Below are 19942 nucleotides of genomic sequence, written 5' to 3'. Positions count from 1 at the left end.
GCATTCCATTTCCTCTGGGCATAAACTCCATGAAAGTATGGACTAGTCTTGCTCATCTGCGTTGTCTACTGTGTTTAAAACTGATGCATGGACAAAGAACAAACTCAAATATTTATAAAATAAATTAACAGCTGGGTAGTGAGTAGAAGGAGCAAAACGACTGAAAAGAAATGTGGTTTTATGACTTTGTGGCTCCCTCTTCTGCACTTTGTCAGTGCTTCATCATCCATTTAGTGCTTAGGCGTTATGGTTTAAGCTTCTGTTTATTTTCCCTGTGAAATCATGAGTTCCTACAAGGGTGGGAAGCCTGTCTTAACCATCTGCGTGCCTATGGTACTGGGCATAGGGCCTGTCACATTCTTTTTTAGGTTTTGATTCACATTTTTTTTGAATGAATGAATGAATGAGAACACTTCACCTGACATGAAATAATTGGCTTACAAAGTACCTCATAGTAGAAATAATGAAAGGCCCTATCCATTGCGCAGTTTGTCTCTTTTGTTTTTCTCCAAACTGTGTTTGTAATGTTTGGAGCCCAGATGGCAGAGGTAGCCAAGAAGACCAATACAAAGTGGTTGTCCCCTAAGACTTGGAAGGTTTGATAATTTGAAGGACTATTTTTAGTGTCATATGAGATTCTTTTTACTCACTACCCTTAAGCCTTCCACATTTGCAAGAAGAATCTATTTTCTAAAGCACATCATTAATAAGGATTAATGAGGGGCGCCTGGATGGCTTAGTCAATTGAGCATCTGACTTCGTTCGGTTCAGGTCATGATCTCACTGCTCATGAATTCGAGCCCCGCATCGGGCTCTGGGCCAACAGCTCAGAGACTGAAGCCCGCTTCGGATTCTGTGTCTCCCTCTCTCTCTGTGCCTACCCTGCTCATACTCTGTCTCTCTCTCTCTCAAAAATAAATAAACATTAAAAAAATTTTTAAAAAAGGATTAATGAAATACACAGCTTTGCATGGCATGGACAAAGAATAAACACTGAACCTCCATAGCAAAGAACATTAGTATCTCTGTAAGTACTATTCACTAGTAAAATGAGCTGAAATGCCTCCCTCACCCTCTAATTCAAACTGCTGTTGGGGGGTCCGTGCCTGATCTCTTTCTCCCCTAATCTCCCTGCTACCATTTTTTTCCAATCTCTGTCAAATTTTGCTGACATGAATAAAGGAAACAATGTTGTAGATAATAAAAAGAAGTCTTTTTTATGTGACTTGGGCATGTTTTAGAATGACATAGATTTATGGGGCACCTGGGTGGCTCAGTCAGTTAAGCCTCCGACTTCAGCTCAGGTCATGATCTTAAGGTTTGTGAGTTCGAGCCCCATGTCGGGCTCTGTGCTGACAGCTTAGAACCTGGAGCCCACTTCGGATTCTGTGTCTCCCTCTCTCTCTCTCTCTCTCTGCCCCTCCCTCACTCATGCTCTGTCTCTGTCTCTGTCTCTCTCTCTCTCTCTCTCTCTCTCAAGAATAAATAAACATTAAAAAAATTTTTTTAAGTTTTTTTAGAATCAAATTGTTTTTTTAACATTTCTTATTGAGAGACAGAGACAGAGCATGGGCACAGGAGGAGCAAAGAGAGAGGGAGACACAGAATCTGAAGCAGGCTCCAGGCTCTGAGCAGTCAGCACAGAGCCTGACGCAGGGCTGAAACTCACAAACTGCAAGATCATGACCCGAGCTGAAGTAGGATGCTTAACCAACTGAGCCACCAGGTGCCCCCTTTTTAATTTTTTTTTAAAAGAATGACATAGATTTACCTTTCTAATCAAGTTTTCATATACATATATATATATACATATATATATATATATATAAATTTTAAAGTTTATTTCTTTGAGAGAGAGAGCGAGCTCAAGCAGGAGAGGGGCAGAGAGAGAGGGAGAGAGAATCCTAAGCAAGCTCCACAGGGTCAGGGAGGAGCCCATCGTGGGGCTTAAACTCACAAACCCTGAGATTGTGACCTGAGCCGAAATCAAGAGTCAGTTAACCATCTGAACCACACTGGCAGCCCTTTCTAATCAAGCTTTCTTAAAGGCAGATGTTAAAGTGAACATCTGGTTGGATTAGTTCGGCTCCTTTAAGCCCCATTGCAAAGGAAGCCAATCTCCGCCATAGATTTGATCACCAAAGAAGCCAATTATAATCTGTGTTAATTAACCACACAATACACCCATAAACCAATCCTAAACAACTTGCAAATGTCTTTGATCTCTCTGTCACAAGAGGAATCAAGCCTCAGAGACCATAATCCAGCGAAAACCTATCCCCAGTGCCCCAGGAACTACTCAGGCTGCCTAGTTGCCTCTGCAAGTATTGTCAGCACATACAGACGACATTCACATTCGTTCCACTTGGTCTAGCTGGGGAAGTAGCCTAGGAGCAGTCTTTAGGGCAAGGAAAGACCAGGTTGAGATTTTCCGTGGGCCTCAAGACTTTACTGAATTTTGTAATGAGAAGGACAAAAAGTATCCTGCAGGTAGAAGGAGCCAAAATCGTAACCCCCAGTTTGCAGGCTGGGCCTCTCAATGGCAATCCTTTCCCATGTCTGTGCTGTCCAGCATGCCACGAGCCACGTGGAGCTCCTGAGCAACAGAGGAAATGAATTTTTCATTTTTCATTTATTTTTTAAATTTTTTTAAGTTCATTTGAGAGAGAGGAAAAAAAAAAAAAACCTCCAATGGGGGAGGGGCAGAGAGAGAGAGAGAATCCCAAGCGGGCTCTATGCAGTCAACACCCTGGCAGTGCAGTCAGAGCTTTAACCTACTGAGCCACCCAAGCGCCCCTCATTTTTCATTTAACTTAAATTTATTTAAATTTTATTTAAGTTATAATTCAATGTGACTAATTTACAAATAAATAGCCACACGGGGCTACTATATCTGACAGCACAGATCTAGAATCCAAAACGTTATAGTGCCAATAGCGATAACAAAATAGTGCCAGCGTGTAAAAAGAGCTTATGATTTTCCACTCATTGTTCCGAGTGTATTGGCTGTTAAACGTGCTCCATTGCCTTGCTTTTTTACTATTTTCCAAGTCTTGTCATGAAAAGACAAATTCATGTAAAATAATTACTACCAACTTTACTACGCATTCTGATACCATGCAGTTTCCGAATCTGTAACTACTAAACATCTAATTACCAGCAGCCAGAGATTTTTTTTTTTAACCTAAAAAGGGAGTTGTTCCGCATCCTTGAAATGATCAAGAGCCAGTGATTTAAAGTATTAGCAGGATGGCAGGTGGAAGAAAAGAAAATAACGGTCTTCACCTTCAGGCTCCCCCACTCGTTCCCATGCTCCAGGAGAGCAGAGGCTCCCTTCCGCTGTGTACCCCAGGAGCAAGGACGCGGGGAGCAGAGCGGAATTACAGAGAACCTCCTTCCTGTCTTCTGCCGTTGGAGTGGAAGGACCATCCCCTCGGCTCTGCCTGCTGGGCCTTCCTGTGCCCACCTAAGCCCCGGCCTAAGTTTCCAGAGGCTGTGGATGTGCGAGCGAGCGTGCGCGGGTACAGGGGCGGGAGGGTGTGCAGTTTCACTCACCTGAGCACATCTCCCCCTTATAGCGGACGCAGGAGAAGTCATCACACTCGCAGTACTTGCCCGTGATCTTGCCAAAGTCACTGCTGTGGCAGACGCACTGGCCACACAGGCACTCGCCCCGCTGGCTGCAGGCGGGCTGGCCCTCCCGGGGGCTGCACTCTTCCCGCTGCGAGGGGCGGTAGTCCTCTTCGGAGCACTCGCACTGGGACCCCAGCCACCCGGGCCCGCAGCGGCACACCCCACACTCAAAGGTCCCGTTGCCATTGTTGCAGCGGCGGCTGTAAGGCTCAGCATGGGCCTGGCACGCACAGTCACAGTCGAAGGTGACCTGAACGGTGAGGCTGTCTTTGAAGCCTACAGGCTTGATGGTGAAGGACTTCTCCCTCTCCTGCGGGCAGCCTCGCACCTTGGCCTCAATGCTGAAGCTCACCTGGGTGGAAAGGAAGACCGCATTCAAACACAGGCGCACCCTGTTATCACTCCAGCCCTGGAGGGAAAGAAGCCCCGCCCTGCCCCGCCCTGCCCCGCCCTGCCCCGCCCGGGAATATCCAAACTGGGTGTCTCATCCCCCAGCAACCTGGAGTTCCTCAGCCTCCAAATGACCAAGGTCTGCAAAGCAAAAAGAAAAGCCTGGGGACAGTTGTCCAGTTGTATCTGGTTGGGTGCACAGACATAATTTACAGTCAGGAGAGAGGTTGGTTTTGGTTTTTTTTATATATATATCTATTTTTTGGGAGACTGCAAGTGGGGGAAGGGCAGAGAGAAGGACAGAGGATCTGAAGCAGGCTCTGCGCTGACAGACTGACAGCAGTGAGCCTGAGGTGGGGCTCGAACTCACGAACTACAAGATTATGACCTGAGCTGAAGTTGGATGCTCAACCAACTGAGCCACCCAGGTGCCCCTGGATATGTGTGTGTGTGTGTGTGTGTGTGTGTGTGTGTGTGTGTGTGTGTTTTAATTCCACCTGTGAAATAAGCCAGCTCAAGCAGAACAGAACCTGTGATCTTATAAAAAAATTCTTCTCTGGCCAATGAAGCCAGCTGGACTGATTATACACAAGGTCAGTCAGCCAGACACACAAAGCACTATATGGCACCACACGATGCCACACAGTGACCAAAGGCTCAGGATCTACTGTTTAATTTCCATATAGTACATCATCACTTGTGCAGTCAAACACCTTTCCGGCCAATATTTCTTAGACAGGATATGTGCACATGTTCTAGAATATAGATAGGTGTACGGACAGATGGATGGACCTAGATACAGAAATGATAGAGATACAGATGATACCGGTGATAGAGATATAGCTATCCCCCTTTCTGCTTCCCTCCCTCTTCACCAACCCCTCCCCCCATCGGCAGAAGCAGAAGAGAACCAGTAAGGAAAGAAAGCCATAGAGGCCACAGAGGGACCTGAGAGGCAAAATGAACATTTGCGTTCTGGAAGTCTATGACAGTGGGTATTTGGTATTTTTGCCTGTTCCATTTGCTGTTGAATCTCCAGCAGCGAATGATGCCTGGCACAAAGTTGGCGCTCAGCAACTATCGGTAGATGTGACTGCCATTTCACATTGTAGAGGAAAGACAGGTATTACCTTAGGGGAGGCTGGAGACTGGGCCAAAGGTAAGAAATATTTTCATTTGCAATCAGCTGTGCATAAACAAACAGAGGTAAGCTAAACGCAAGTTTTTTAAAAATCTCCACGTAGCGGAGAAGTTTAGACAACAGGAGTCAGAGGAAAAGGTTGGCAGCTCCGTTATATCCAACTTGTAATGACCTTCGGGAAGAAGGTGCAGGGGAGGAATGGAAGGGTGCCCACAGACGCTCAGGGGCAAAGGCCAGGGTCAGAGCTGAAGCTTCAGCCCCTGCCCAGCCCAGCCCACCTCACCGTGTCTCCAATCTTGAGTCCGACACAAGACTTGAGCCCAGGGATGACCTCGTTGTTGAGACAGGTGGCGTTGAAGGATAGAGACAGCTCCTCGGGGAGGTCCCGCACTTCCAGCTCTACTTTAGAGCGGATTTTCTGAGCAGAAAGGGGGCAAAAGAAGGTTAAGGAGATGAGCCGAGAGGAAGTAGACAGGAACCAATTCCACCCCAAGTAAAATACCAGGTGGCCATGGACTCACCGCGGCAGTGCTGGGTGCTGGGGTTTGCTTACAAGCTGCCAGAGGAGAGCATCCTTAGGAGCCTATTTCTTACAATATTTCCTGCCCAAGGTCTGCTCCTCTCTCTCTCTCTGTGCCCCCTGGTGTCTAGTTGAATCTGGGTAAAATCTAAACCAGCCACACCCTCCTGCAAGCCTCAGAGACATGCAAAAAGGGAGGGCTAGCACTGGTCACCTTGGATAGTAGCTTTTTTTACCTAATTTTTAACCAACCTCATCTTCCCCTTGGCTCAGCTCCCTCTTCTCTCTATTGTTGGAGCCCTATCCCTCACCCTGTCCTTCCTCATCACCACCCCCAACCTCTCTTTCCTTTCCACCTTCTCTAAGCTCTTCCACCCACTGCTCCTGACACTCCCTGGCAATTCTTTCTGAGCCATTTCCCTCTCAGAAGGCTGCATTCCTCCCAGTGCTGGCCATCAGCCAGCCTCTAGAAGAATAAGAGGAAGGCAGTGAAGGCTGCATCGTGGACTCACATCCAGGACTCCAAAATCTGCGTTCCCTCCTGGGGAATGCCGAGTGAGGTGGATTCTTAGCAGACCCAACCCCAGTGCGAGACACTTACCCCATAAGCATCAACAATGAGCTGAAGGACGTTGCTGGAATTGGCAGACAGAACCCCCACTGTCGTCCCTGGGATGAGCTCGCTATAGTTCTAGAAGGTAAGACAGAGAGATGTGCAAGGCTGACTAAATGAAGAGGGTGATCTCAAAAGCCCTCCCCAAATCAGAATGAGGGTCTTGAAACGAAGATTGAGGGAAGGATGGGATATTTTACTTGTCACTTCCAGGAACAAACCTAGCAGTTTTGCAGCCCTGAGAAAAATTATAAAGAACTTCTCACACCCCTCTCCCCCAATAAATTACTCCCCTCCAGCACCACAAACACCAACACACCCATCCCGTGAGGTTCAAGGTTGGAGGAGAGAGACCATAAAAAGGAACCATTTGCCCCTGGGAATAGGCTGGAGGAGGGGCTTTCCCGGTTGGGAAGCATGGCCCGTGCTAGTGTGCCTGGGTTCCCAGAGACGGCTCCACCCAATACAGACCCCACTCCCGAAATCCCTGAAGGCACAGTCACCTGGTAGAGACTGACTACATTTTCCGTTACAGCAAAGATCAAATTGATGTTTTTCTGGGATAGCTTCTCGGTCATCAGCCCCAGAGAGGGATAATCCTGTAAAACGGGAGGATGTGGAAGTCAGTTAAGAATTCACCTGAATTCTACACCTTAGAACTTGGCTGATTTGGGCTGTGGCCCAGACGGTGGTGGTGCTGAAACCTTTTCACGCCATGATCAGTGTGAGGCAATGGACTAAGTGGCAACACAAACCCAGTTGTGAACTCCAGGGACAGATGAAGAGGCAAAGGCTGGTCAAAGCCAAGCATCTCAGGGCACCTGGCTGGCTCAGTTGGTTGAGTGTCTGACTCTTGATTTTGGCTTAGGTCATGATCTCACAGTTCATGAGACTGATCCCCGCATCAGGCTCTGCACTGACAGCGTGGAGCCTACTTGGGATTCTCGCTCCCTCCCTCCCTCTCTGCCCCTCCCTGCACACTGCGTGTGCTCTCTCTTTCTCTCAAAATAAATAAATAAACATTAAAGAGAACCCAGGCAGCTCAGTTGGTTGACGGGGTCATGATCTCACGGTTTGTGAGTTGAAGGCCCTCATCAGGCTTGCTGCTGTCTGCACAGAGCCCACTTCTGATCCTCTGTCTCCGTCTTTCTCCCCTACCCCACCCATGCATGCGCACGTGCGCGCTCTCTCTCCCTCTCTCTCTCAAAAATAAATAAAACGTTTAAAATAAATAAGCATAGGGGTGCCTGGGTGGCTCAGTCGGTTGAGCATCCGACTTCGGCTCAGGTCATGATCTCACGGTCCGTGAGTTCGAGCCCCGCGTCGGGCTCTGTGCTGACGGCTCAGAGCCTGGAGCCTGCTTCCGATTCTGTCTCTCTCTCTCTCTCTCTGCTCCTCCCCCGCTCACACTGTCTCTCTCTCCTTCAAAAATAAATAAACATTAAAAAAAAAATTTTTTTTTTCAACGTTTTTTATTTATTTTTGGAACAGAGAGAGAGAGACAGAGCATGAACGGGGGAGGGGCAGAGAGAGAGGGAGACACAGAATCGGAAACAGGCTCCAGGCTCCGAGCCATCAGCCCAGAGCCCGACGCGGGGCTCGAACTCACGGACCGCGAGATCGTGACCTGGCTGAAGTCGGACGCTTAACCGACTGCGCCACCCAGGCGCCCCTAAAAAAAATTTTTTTAAATAAAATAAATAAGCATAGAAAGAAAGAAAGGAAGAAAGGAAACCAAGCATCTTTCTTCCTACTGGACTTTGATGCATTCACACCAGTTAGTTGTCAGGCCTCGTTTTTTCCCCCCACTAATTCGCTTAACAAACATTTATTGAGTGATACACATATTACAGTCTCTGCTGCCAAGGAGCTCAGAGTCTAGTGCCGAAGCCAGGTACATACGACACAAAGCGAAGTGCAGAGAGGGGCATCGCAAGGGAATGTTGGGGCTCCGAGGAGAGAGGGGCGGGTGACGAGCGGGAAGGAAGGAGGGAGCTGCAAGGCAGAACTCCGAGTCTCCCTACTCTCCATCCAGCATGTGTCAAGCCCCATTTTGAAGCTTCTTCTTGTTTTGCAACTACTGACAAACGCCTCAGCCTGGCGTGTGTAATCCTCCCCAACGTGGTCTCAGCCTTCTGGTCCACACGGCATACACCTCTCTCCCTCTTCCGCTGACCACTGAGCTGCCCCCCCCCTCCCCGCCATGGACTGGCCTTCTTTCTGGTAACCCTCCTCCTTCCTTAGGACCCAGCTCAGGTCCCACCTTCTCTGGGAGTCCTTCCTTGACTATCCCAGTTCATGATGAGCTTTCCCCCTTTGAATACCTAAAGCCCTTATTGAGCGTGCTACCCCACTGCACACTAATCAATCATGCATCTTGTATTCTTGGTAGCACGTCTCCTCAACTAAACCAAAAAGGGTAGGACCTTACGTAGTCCCTTTATCCCCCTCAGCCCCTGGTAAGGTGCCTTGCGTACATTAGGTGTCAATGATTACTGACTCACCCAGTGCCCGGTCCTGCCCACTTGGACATGGCTGACACCAAAGAACCCAAGCCACAATGGGGATGCTGGTGAACTGCGAACATGTCCCTGGGATCCTAGACCTTGCAGAGAACTCATGAGATCATCCAGCTTGGGGGCGGGGGCGGGGGGGGGGGGGCGAGGAACTCCCGCCTTTACACAGGTGTACCGTTAAGCCACCTAGACAAGGAGGGGCTATACTGTCTTTAAGAGACGTAGAGTTCACACCTCCCCCCAGATGCCCAGGTATCAGTATTCTGAGGGTCTTACATTTCTTCCTGGCTTACAGCCACTTAACTCCTCTCCTGTTACTTGACCTACTAAGGCCATAGAAAACAACTTAGAAGAAGTCGTCTTCTGTATCAGCTACATCATCCTTTCACCTTCTTCCTTTTTGTCCCTTTAACCTTTCCTCACAGGAACAGATCGCCATTCTTCAGATGATCTTTGTCTCTTTTTCCTCTGTCTTCTTCCAATAATCACAAGTGAGCGCGGTATTCCAAGAAGAGGCTAATCTGTGCACAGTAGACAGGAAGGCCCGCTTCCCAGCTGGACCTGCAAAAGTCCTTTGGGTCCATTCTGGATGCCATGCTGCTGCTGCTGCTGTTGCTTCTGCTGCTGGAGGCAGGGGAGGTGGTGGCGACAATGCCACAGCCAGGACCACTTATAATGGCTGTGCAGGCCGTACCGGGGGTGAGGGTGTCCAGTTGGTATGGGGGGCAGCGGGAGGACAGGCTGAAACAAGCCTTGCACCCTGCCCAGGGGAAGTGCCGCCATTTCCACATTCACACAAAGACTCTGCCTGGGTTAGGGCAGCCTTGGCCAGAGTGAATTGGGACCATAGGTGGTACCAAGAATCTCACCATGGTAGTGGAGGCAGAGTAATGGTTGTCACTGCCAACGTGGCACTGCCCATCATTGGGCTGGACAATGCCTGCCAGCCTTCCATCCAGTGCAATATGGGTCTTGGCATCAGTGGTAAACACCAGCAAGTGGGAGGCATCATTCCTCCAGCCAATCTTCTCCTGTTAAAAAAAAAAAAAAGCAAAAGAGAGAAAGCAACTTAAGCCACATCATTGGTAGAAAACAAAGATCCAAGGACTTCCACGCGTGAAGGGCTGAACAAGTCGTCTCGAAGAGGGGCCTCAGTCCCAGTCCTCAGAACACAAGCCAGAGCTTTTCCAAGTTGAAGGTTTCTGTCTCTTAGGAAAAGAGTCTCAGCTGATTAGTTCAGGCAGCTGAAAGACACCTACTTCAACTCCAAATATAACTTTTCCAGTGATAATCACATGGCCCATCTAGAAAGCCACCGGCAAGTACGAGCCCGGGCTGGGCTAGAGAAATCCCAACTGAACACCTGCCCGCTTTGCTAAGGTTCATCCAGCCTTGACTCTGACACCCTTCTAGAAAAGGTGGGAAGATGCTCTTCCCAGAAAACATCTGGGATCACTGAGGTTCAGAAAAACGTCTGCTCTGGCCAGGGAACGATACAAACAAAGGCTGCATAACAGGAGAAATGTGCTGCTCATACTATACAAAACTCTTTGTTCCTCTCTCTTATTTCGCACAGAAACCCCCACAGTTGGACCACCTTCTTCCCCATTTTAATCTACGCCAACCACACCCGCCACTCCCTGCCGTCCAAACTCACATCACAGACTGTAGCCTGCATGATGGCATCAAAGCCACCCTCTGGGGCATCTCGGTTCCGCGACACACTCTGCTTCTTCACTTCCTCATTGAAGCGGGTCACCTGGTCAGTTAGTGTCAGCACATGTTTGTAGCCAAACATAGGCAAGCAGGTGTTCTTCATACTGGTGGAGGGAGGGAGATAATTGAAGCAGAAACCCTAACTGGAAAAGGCTGCATGAGGAGTAAGAGGGAGAAAGGGGGAGACAAGCATGGGTAGCACAAGGCCCAGGCCGATTCCATACAACCGCCACTACCCAGACTGTTCAGACTCCAAACCCCTCTAATGACCCAAGTCATCATGGTGGCTTTGCCTCCAGCTGGCCTCCAAGATAAGATAGTGAGCTATGGAACCAGTCTGCCTGGGTTCAAGTCCCAGCTCCTCCACTTACTAGCCATGAGACTGTCATATGATAGGTCAAAATGAGAGGGTCAAAATGATAGGTCATATCTCCTAAGAGTTATTGTGAGGCTTCCATGAGTTGACTCATGGAAAGCGCTTATATCAGAGTGAGGCTCCAGTTGTTACCATCACCTTGGACTTAACACCTCTCCAAGGTAACACTGACACAACAATAAAGCAAAAGCTCATCAACAACTTCATATCCGTGAACCACCAACAAATTGATAGATCTGCAGCAGACTAAACCAACCAACAGTTTAACTGATGGCTGACATCTTTACTGGGGAACTTAACAACCCAGACAGAAAGTCAAAAGGGTACCTCGTATAACTCTGAAAACGAAAAGGTAAATTCATCCATTGTCTGGCTCAGTAACCATCCTTTGAAATGATTACACTCCATGGATGTTCAGGGTCTTTACCAATTAAATAAGCCATTCAGTTATAAGCCAAAGTGTCAACAGAAACACACATATCAATTTTCAGACTATTAGAGAGGTCAGTAAATATCATTTCCACTCTTTTTATATTCCTCCAGGACTTAATCCCCCTTGCATATTAACTCTGTAGTACTCATAACCTTGATGATGAGGAGACAATGGAATCAATCCTTCCGAAATTATAATTCCTCTATTTATTCATCCATAAATGTCTCTCTACTTTTTTATCTCCTTTCCCTCTCGTTTTCTCTTGTCTCCTACTTCTTTGTAACAAGACCAAGAAGCTGATGAGTTTTCTTTCTGGAAATTCTCCACCCTTTCTTTTTTTTTTTTTTTTTTGAATTTTTTTTAATGTTTTATTTTTGAGAGAGAGAGAGAGACAGAGTGCGAGCCGGGGAGGGGCAGAGAGAGAGGGAGACACAGAATCCGTAGCAGGCTCCAGGCCCTGAGCTATCAGCACAGAGCCCGACACAGGACTCAGACCCACAAACTGTGAGATCATGACCTGAGCCAAAGTCGGACACTCAACCGACTGAGCCACCCAGGCGCCCCAATTCTCCACCCTTTCTAAATGCCCATCTGTCTAATCCTCTTCCCAAGAGTCACAAAGATTTTGGCAGTTACTACACTCCAAACAGCCTTGGATTCTACTGCCACAATGCTCCGGATCAACAGGCCAGCTCACTTGCCAGACAGGAAGACCAAGGTAGAAAACAGACAGGATTTGGCCAGACGGCAGCCAACGAATCTACCCCAGAGCTAGAAACAGGCAACAGGACTTGCACCTGCCTGAGACAATGGCAAGTGATGCTGCCCTGGCTTCTCGGAGAGGGACTTACTCATAGCAGGGGTTTTTGAGGGCCTCTGGTGGGGAGATATACATGTACGGTGACACAGGCTTGTCCACAAAAGCCCCAAAGCCAATCCGCAAGTTACTGGTGAGCTTGCGCATCTGGGAGGCCAGCTTGGTGCCCAGGTTCTGGATGCTCCACAGATCATCCTTCATGGAGTAAGACAGGTCCATCAAGTAGTAGATGTCCACAGGGTAATCCTCCACCTGCCGGACTTGGACGGAGAAAATCTTCGAATCATCTGGAAGGCAAGAGGATGTTTGTTTTTCTCCTTTTCCCGCTCTAAGACTTAATAAGTGGATTTGGACACAGTTGGGATTGAGTAACTTCTTGATCAAACCAGACTGGAAAGCCCTGGTCCTTTCTCTTCTCCCCCTAATTCTATTCCTCTTACAATTCTTGATCCTCTTATTTTATTAATTAATTAATTAATTAATTTATTTATTTATTTATTTAGAGAATGAGCAGGGGAGGGGCAGAGGGAGAGAGAAAGAGAGAGAGAGTGAGCGAGAGAGAGAGAGACCCAAGCAGGCTCCATGTTTCACGCTGAGCCAAACACGGGGCTTGATCCCACAACCGTGAGATCATGAGCTGTGCCAAAATCAAGAGTGGGATCCTTAACCAACTGAGCCACCCAGGCACCCCAATCCTCTTATTTTAACCTCTTTTTTTTTTTTCCACCTAAAATTCTCCACCCTTTCTAAATGCCCATCTGTCTAACCCTCTAGGTCCCAAGGGTCACAGAGGTTTTGGCAGTCACAACACTTTCAACTCTGTAAAAGGCACGAACTATGTCCCACCCTCCTCTGAACCCCCTAGCACCTAACACATGCCTTGCATGAAGAGGGTATTTGGTAAAATTCTTCTTGATGTAATTGGAGAGTCTAAATCAATGCTTCAAAAAGCCTGTCTCAGCCTAATCCTTGTCCCCCGAAAGTCTCCTGCCCCTATTTTATCTGCTGCCATGCCTTTGCCCTAATCTTACCTGGAAAGGGGGCTTACAATTACAGATTACTTTCTCATTTTGTATCTCATCGGAGCCTCAACACAAAGCTATAAGTTAGGTAAAACAAGCATTGGGAAAAGAAGAAATAAACATTTTTTCCAGTTCCTACTATCTTAGAAGAGTTAAGTAACTTGCGCAAGGTCAGATAGCTAATATATGGGGCAGTCAAGATTCAAACTCAGATCTTTCTGATTTGAAGTCCCAATACCTTTCATTTTCTTCTGTTCTCCTGCCCATACCACCCCCAACATCCTTCTCTTCCCACCCCATTTCCATTGTGAGCTACATCCCCAAGGTTCAGGCCTCCACCTTGTACCCTGTGCCCATCTGTCCGGGATCTCTCCCCAGAAAGAGCCCCATCCCTACCTGGCCGGAGCCGGAGCGCAATCCTCTGGGGGCTGACTTGAGTAATCTGGGAGCTGTCTCCAGAGCCCTTGTCGCTGAGGGGCCTGGCCTCTAAGATGCGGGCCTCACTGACGGGGAACTCGATGGACTCCAACGCACAGTCATCCTTCAGCAGATTCTCTTTCAGGTTACAGCGGGGCGAGCCCAGAGGGAGGGCCTGTAAGACAAGAGCCCAAGGTGAGGCCCTGTGGTCAGAGCCATGTGGCTCTCTGCGTCCTCCAGGCTTTGCCAACTCCCAACAGCCTAGAGTTTACCCAGCACTCCGGAGCTAAACCAGCATAAATGAACTCGGGTGGTCCCTCCTAAGAGAGCCCATTGTACAGAAGGGGAAAATTGAGGTACCGGAAATGCTGGGTGAGCGCCTGTTGGTGGATTGATAGCTAGGAAGAGGGCCAGTAGAGTAGGATGCCTGCTAGACCAGCAGTTTTCAAACAGAAATGCAACCCGCACGTGAGTCCCAGAAATCAATGTAGAGGATCTCAACCATCAATGTATTAAATAAAGTACAGAGCACAGGAGTAGACTGGCAGAGACTCTTCAGCACTGCCTCTTACTAGCTGGCTCCGAGGGCGAGTCACGGAAGCTCTCCATGCCTCGATTCCTCAGCTGTCATGTGAAGATGATAATAGCGCCCCACACAGGGATGTTATGCAGGACTAAATAAGACAATGCACATGAAACACAGAGTATAGTGCCTGCCTGAGGATAAGTGCTCAATAAAAGGTAGCTATTGTTATGAGATGCTCTATAAATAGTTCCTGGATAAGTCGGTTATAAATAAACTCCACAAGCTGGGGCGAATCCCATGATGCCAGGCACTGACCAGAGCCTCCCCTATCACTTTAAGCTTCCTCCCTTACCCTGGACACAGGGCATTGAGCGCCCTTCCAAAAACCCTGGCGTATATCCCACAGCCCTTGGAAGCTCTGTGTGTGTCTACACTGGAGTACTGAGTGGGGGGCATGCTGCACTGGAAAGAAATCAGGAAACAGGCTCAATGCTAGGTCTACCACTAATGAGCACGTGACCCCAGATAAGTCATTTCACGCCTTTGAGCCTCAGTTTCCTCACCTGTGGGACGAGGGGGTCAGGTGACATGGTGTTTTCAGTTCCTTCCTGCTCTGACGTCCAGCACATTTAGCCAGCACTAAATGTGGGCACAGATCCAGGAGGGCTCCTTGCCAGGTTGGGAGAACTGGCCGGAAAGCCGGAAAGCCCTTCCCTGGACCTATTTCACAATATTTAGGCCTTCAGGCCCTCGATCCTCACCCCCATCCCTACCCACTCCCTCTCACAACCATTTCCAGAAGTCAGCTGAACAGCCCGCACCAATATCCCAGAAAAACTGGTGTTAACATTTACTGAGAACTCACCGCATATCCCGCACAGCGACACGCACTTTATGTGGACACAGCTCTGGTTACAGTTCCCTCGTGCTGGAACTGTTGTTATTTTCTAAGTGAAAAACCTGAGGCCCGGAGGCTTCACAAATGAGGAACCCGATCTTGCAGGAAAGACATCTAAGGCTTGGAGAAGTTAAGTAACTTGCCCAAAGTTACAGAGCTAAGAATGGCAGAAGAGAGGTCTAACTAGATTATCTGACTGTAATTATCCTCTTAAAGTGATAGTTTGTATTAAATTCTGTATAGAGTGAGGAACAAGGCAGAGAAACAGGAGTGTGGAAGCGACGGTCCTGGGAAGAGTCACACATGAGAAGGCCCGGGTAGGGAACAGAATGCAGGATGGGGATGTGGCTGGTGTGGGAAGGATAGATAATGTTCTGCCTCCTTAGCCCCTGCAGGTGACTAGTAGCCATATTGCCAAGGGAGGGATGTGGCCACAAGGAACCATCCATACTCAAAAAATCAGGACTCTGTAGCCTAAAACTCCTCCTGATGCTTGAAGTCTCTCTCCCTCTCATGCCCAGCCCTTGCCTGATAGACTGAAAGTCTTCCCCATGTGGAGGGAAACATGAAACCAATAATGCTATAGACTGAATGCCTGTATCCCCCCCAGAACTCACATGTTAAACCCTAACCCCCAAGGTATTAGGAGGTTGGGCCTTGAGAGGTGATTAGGTCTTGAGGTGGAGCCCTCATGATGGGAGTAGTACCCTTAGAAAAAAGGCCCCATGGGGCACCTGGGTGGCTCTGTCAGTTAAGCATCTGACTTCGGCTCAGGTCATGGTCTCACGGTTCGTGAGTTCGAGCCCCGTGTCGGGCTCTGTGCTGACAGCTCAGAGCCTAGAGCCTGCTTCGGATTCTGTGTCTCCCTCTCTCTGTGCCCCACACACACTCTCTCTCTCTCTCAAAAATAAATAAAACATTAAAAAAAATTTTTTTTAAGAAAAAAGGTCCCAGAGAGCTCCCTGGCCCCTTCTGCCATGTCATAGCAAAAAGACAGCCACTATGGCACAAAATTTGCTGGTACCTTGATCTTGGACTTCTCAGCCTCCAGAATTATGGGAAATAAATGTTCTCAAGCCATCCAGCCTGTGGTATTTTAAGTTTATTTATTTATTTCGAGAGAGAAAGAAAGAGTTAGCATGGGGTGGGGGGCAGAGGAGCAGAGAAAGAGAGAGAGAGCCCTGATGCAGGGCTCGATCTCACAAACCGTGAGATCATGACCTGAGCCAAAACCAAGGGACGCTTAACCGACTGAGCCACCCAGGCCCCCTATGGTATTTTTGTTATAGCTGCCTGAATAGACTAAGAGAAACGGAATGAGGACCATCCTGGCCCAGGCAAAAAGTGGAAAAAGCTTCTGGAAGTTGGCAGCTTCCTTCTTTCCCTCTCAGCTTCATGAGTATGAGGTGATTAAATGACATCAGCAGTGGGAAACAGTGCAAAGGACTTAACCTTCTTGGCCCAAAAGATTCCAACGGGGACATCACAGATCCTCCAAATCTCTGGGATAGATGAAAATGTCCTCTCCGCTCCCAGCCCTGGCCAAGGACAGATGGCGGAGTGAACTTAGGGGCACTTGGAGTTTTTGTGCCCAATCTTCTCTGGCTGCCCCTGCACATCTCTCCCAACCCCTCTCCCCCAGGAAACATCTTCCTGCTCACAGTGCTCCCTACCTTATCTCTGAGCCCAGCTACCCACAAAGCCCCAGGGAGAAAACCTTCCAAAAAAGGCAATGACTGGAGAGACCAAGATGCACGGAGGAGCTGACCCTTTCCAGTACTAAGACATTTGCCAAAGGAGAGAGCAAAGGGGAGACCAGGGAACTGAAGGAGAGCAGCAAGGCCTTCGTGGGTCTTTAAGCTACACCCTTGAAGGCGGGGTTTCTTGAGTGCCCATTTCCCAATATGACAGTGCTTATTATGAGAAGGTTTGAAGTACTAAGCCCTGCTGATAGTCCTTATGGTTTGTTATGAATTTCCTTAGAAATAGAAACACTGACAAACAAAAACTGTCTCCCTCCCTCCTTCTGCGGTCACTGACATCAGAGGTCAGGAATATAACAGGCGGGCCCTTCAGCCACGCTCTCCCAGAGAGCCTCCTGTCCCGGGAGGATACCAAGGTGGTGACCTCAACACACTTGGGCAACATTCCCTTTCTTAATAACCCAGATTAGGAAGGTAGAAGGAACGTCTCTAGGTTACTCAGAGAAAAAAACTGAAAGGAGGGAGGACGAAGGTTAAAGTTCCAGTTCCTGGTGATACCGGATGTGACACAAAAAGGACAGAAATAACCAAGACCCAGGGGAAGATCCTGAGCACAGGGGTGGGAGGTTCCAGCCCACATGCTGTGTGAGCTGAATCCCCTCCCTCTCCTGGGAGACTGATGCATGCTATTAGTCCTATTCTCCATTCATCCTGATTTGGAAACTGCAAAAGTACAGCATGAATAACTCTCATTATCCTACCTCTCTCACAGGCTTGGTCAGGGGATAAAATAAGACTGTGAGCACGAAATGCTTTCAAAATATGAAAAATCTCAACAGAAGTCAAATATACTCAAACTCTTTTGATATGATATAAACCAATAAATGCAAATAGAAGGTGACTGTTTGGGGGGCACCTGGGCGGCTCAGTTGGTTAAGCATCCAACTCTCGGCTCTGGCTCAGATCATGATCTCATAGTTTCACGAGTTTAAGCCCCACGTCAGGCTCTGCGTTGGCAGAGCAGAGCTTGCTTGGGATTTTCTCGCTCCCTACCCCTCCCCTACGCACAATGTCTCTCTCGCTCTCTTTCTCTCTCTCAAATAAAGTTAAAAAAAAAAAAAAAGAGGGTGACTCTTTTCTACCAAATGCCTCCAACCCAAATAAATTAACATTGTTTTCTTGATTGACATCCAGTGAGGACAAGAAATCGCTTGACCATACAGTGACAAAAGTGTGGAAGGGACAGAAAGAAGGAGAGGAAAAGAAAAGCACTTTAGTTTATGATTATTGGTATCCATACCCCATTGTTTATGGGAAGGGGAACACTTTCAATATTATACCTTTTATTTTTACAATAACACATTTAGCAAAACTCTCAAGATGAACATTTACCCTCCAGATTAAAAGAAAACTAGAAAGAAAAAGCAGCAGAGAAGTGAGAACAAAATTATAATGCGACTGAAAAAGAATTCAATAGTAGCCTCAAACCTTTCCCCGATAGATGCAGAGAAGAAAATAAGTCACCTCTACTGGAGTCTTCTACTTAGCTAAACCCAAACCCATTCCTCTTCTTTCATCCTCGGTTGTCAGGCTGAGTGTCAGCTGGTCCACCTTCTGATGCAAACTCAGGACTACAGAAGAATTTCTAGTACCTCCCCTCTACTTAGAGTTGCCAAATGTAGCAAATATCTGGGACATACTTACATTAAAAATTATTTGTTATTTAATTCTAATTTTACTGGGTGTCTTGAATTTTAGCTGGCTGCCTTAACTCCACCTCCACCGACCATGACCCCAGTGATCAGCCCCTTTGATCAGGAGTATTTGCCAAACTTGCTACTATAAGAACCCATGCTGGTGCAAAAGGTCCAGGATCCATCCGGGGAACCTTGATATTTAAAAAGCACCCCAGGTGGTTCTTACAGCGAGGCAAGTTTGGAAGGTTCTAGATTCCAACATGGCGCCACGGAGGCCGAGACCATGAGTTGAATCTCTGGGGGAGCTTGGCCTCTTTGTTACATTCACATCCCAGAGACAGTACACCGCCCCCACCCGTATCAGTATCCAATCCTCCAGGAACACACCCTGTGCAGATGGACCCAAAACTGCACTCATCCACTTTGGCTATGTTTTCCTATTACCCGGCCAAACACTTGTGATACACACCCAGAGCTGCTGTCCTCTAGGACCAAGGGAAAGCTGAGCCCAACCAGTTGTTTTTCCAGGCACTGCCAACCCTTCCTGCAATGGCTAAGGTAAGGGAGGCAGAGGCAGAGGGCCCTCTAGGGTCAATTATTCAACAAGTCACATACAAAATGGCCCAGATGGTTCACTTCTGGGTTTTTAAGCCGACAGCCAAGACACTTTCAGCAGTTAAACTTGGCCTGTGTAGGGGAAGCCCTCGGACAAAAAAAAAAAAAAAAAACAAAAAAACAACCACCACCAGCAGTCATGTTCAGGTTACAGGCTGGGATTCCCACCCCCCCACTCCTCCCTGGCTGACACACTTTGCCTCATACTGGGCTCCTCCGCTATCTCTCCTCCCCTCCTCCCCCTTTCTCAGAGATAGTTGTAGTCATTCTCTAACCCCTTGGCCTCCCCCACTTTCCTGTTTATATTCCATTCTCCCAGAGAATATCTTATTGGACCTTCTACTTCTACTCATTAGTTTTCTTTGGTCCTTGATACACTCATTTCCTCTCTGACTCACCCCATCCCCCCCCACCACCACCACCATTCCTAGGCAGGTCCTACCTTACGCTTTGATCCTACCCTCACCTTCCCGCTCCCCCCATCCTCCCCTGGTCTGCCCCAGGAGACAAAATTCACCACGGTCATCCATAAATATTCTGCACTTGCATTTCCAAAATCTGGTCACATGACCTACGGGCTTTGTCTGGTTCGGCCTCAACATACCTCAGCTACAGGGCATGTCCTTATGCAGAGCAAAAGGGGTGACGGACACTCCAAGAATATGTTTTCTTTTTCCCCAGATGCCTCTTGGCCACAGTTGCCTGCATTTTCTCTCACTTTGGGTTGAAAAGGAGGGAAAGGGGATGGGAGCATCCTTTGAGTGACACTAGGGCTTCTCCCCTGGCTACCCATCTGCTCCAGCCAGCTTCAGGCCATCCAATCCAAGAAGGAGGCATCCGCCCCATCCAGCTCTCCCTTCTTCTGTTGCAGAATTCCAACTTCCTTACAAGAGCGGCTGAGTGATATTA

The 19942-nt window shown here is 48.1% G+C and overlaps 1 protein-coding gene across 12 annotated transcripts in view; it reads right to left on the bottom strand.

The window, feature by feature from the left end:
* Window positions 1–19942, bottom strand: part of LOC122212748 (integrin beta-3-like) — a 57967-nt gene that overhangs the window by 19030 nt on the left and 18995 nt on the right. For 11 of the 12 annotated variants that reach the window (XR_006199269.1, XM_042926692.1, XM_042926696.1 and 8 more), the window contains exons 3-10: window positions 13574–13769; window positions 12190–12442; window positions 10471–10633; window positions 9683–9844; window positions 6801–6896; window positions 6286–6375; window positions 5448–5582; window positions 3556–3985 (exon numbers count right to left, since the gene is read on the bottom strand). Coding sequence is in view for 11 of the 12 variants with exons in the window: in XM_042926692.1 (XP_042782626.1) it covers window positions 3556–3985; window positions 5448–5582; window positions 6286–6375; window positions 6801–6896; window positions 9683–9844; window positions 10471–10633; window positions 12190–12442; window positions 13574–13769 (1525 nt within the window). In the remaining variant the exon portion in view is untranslated. Of the gene's footprint in view, window positions 1–1994; window positions 2597–3555; window positions 3986–5447; window positions 5583–6285; window positions 6376–6800; window positions 6897–9682; window positions 9845–10470; window positions 10634–12189; window positions 12443–13573; window positions 13770–19942 lie in introns of those variants that run through there. The other variant, XM_042926693.1, reaches the window with a different exon arrangement.

The sequence above is a fragment of the Panthera leo genome (assembly GCF_018350215.1).
Source record: "Panthera leo isolate Ple1 chromosome E1 unlocalized genomic scaffold, P.leo_Ple1_pat1.1 chrE1_random_Un_scaffold_49, whole genome shotgun sequence".
Lineage (NCBI taxonomy): Eukaryota > Metazoa > Chordata > Mammalia > Carnivora > Felidae > Panthera > Panthera leo.
This window is presented reverse-complemented; position numbering and strand designations above follow the sequence as displayed.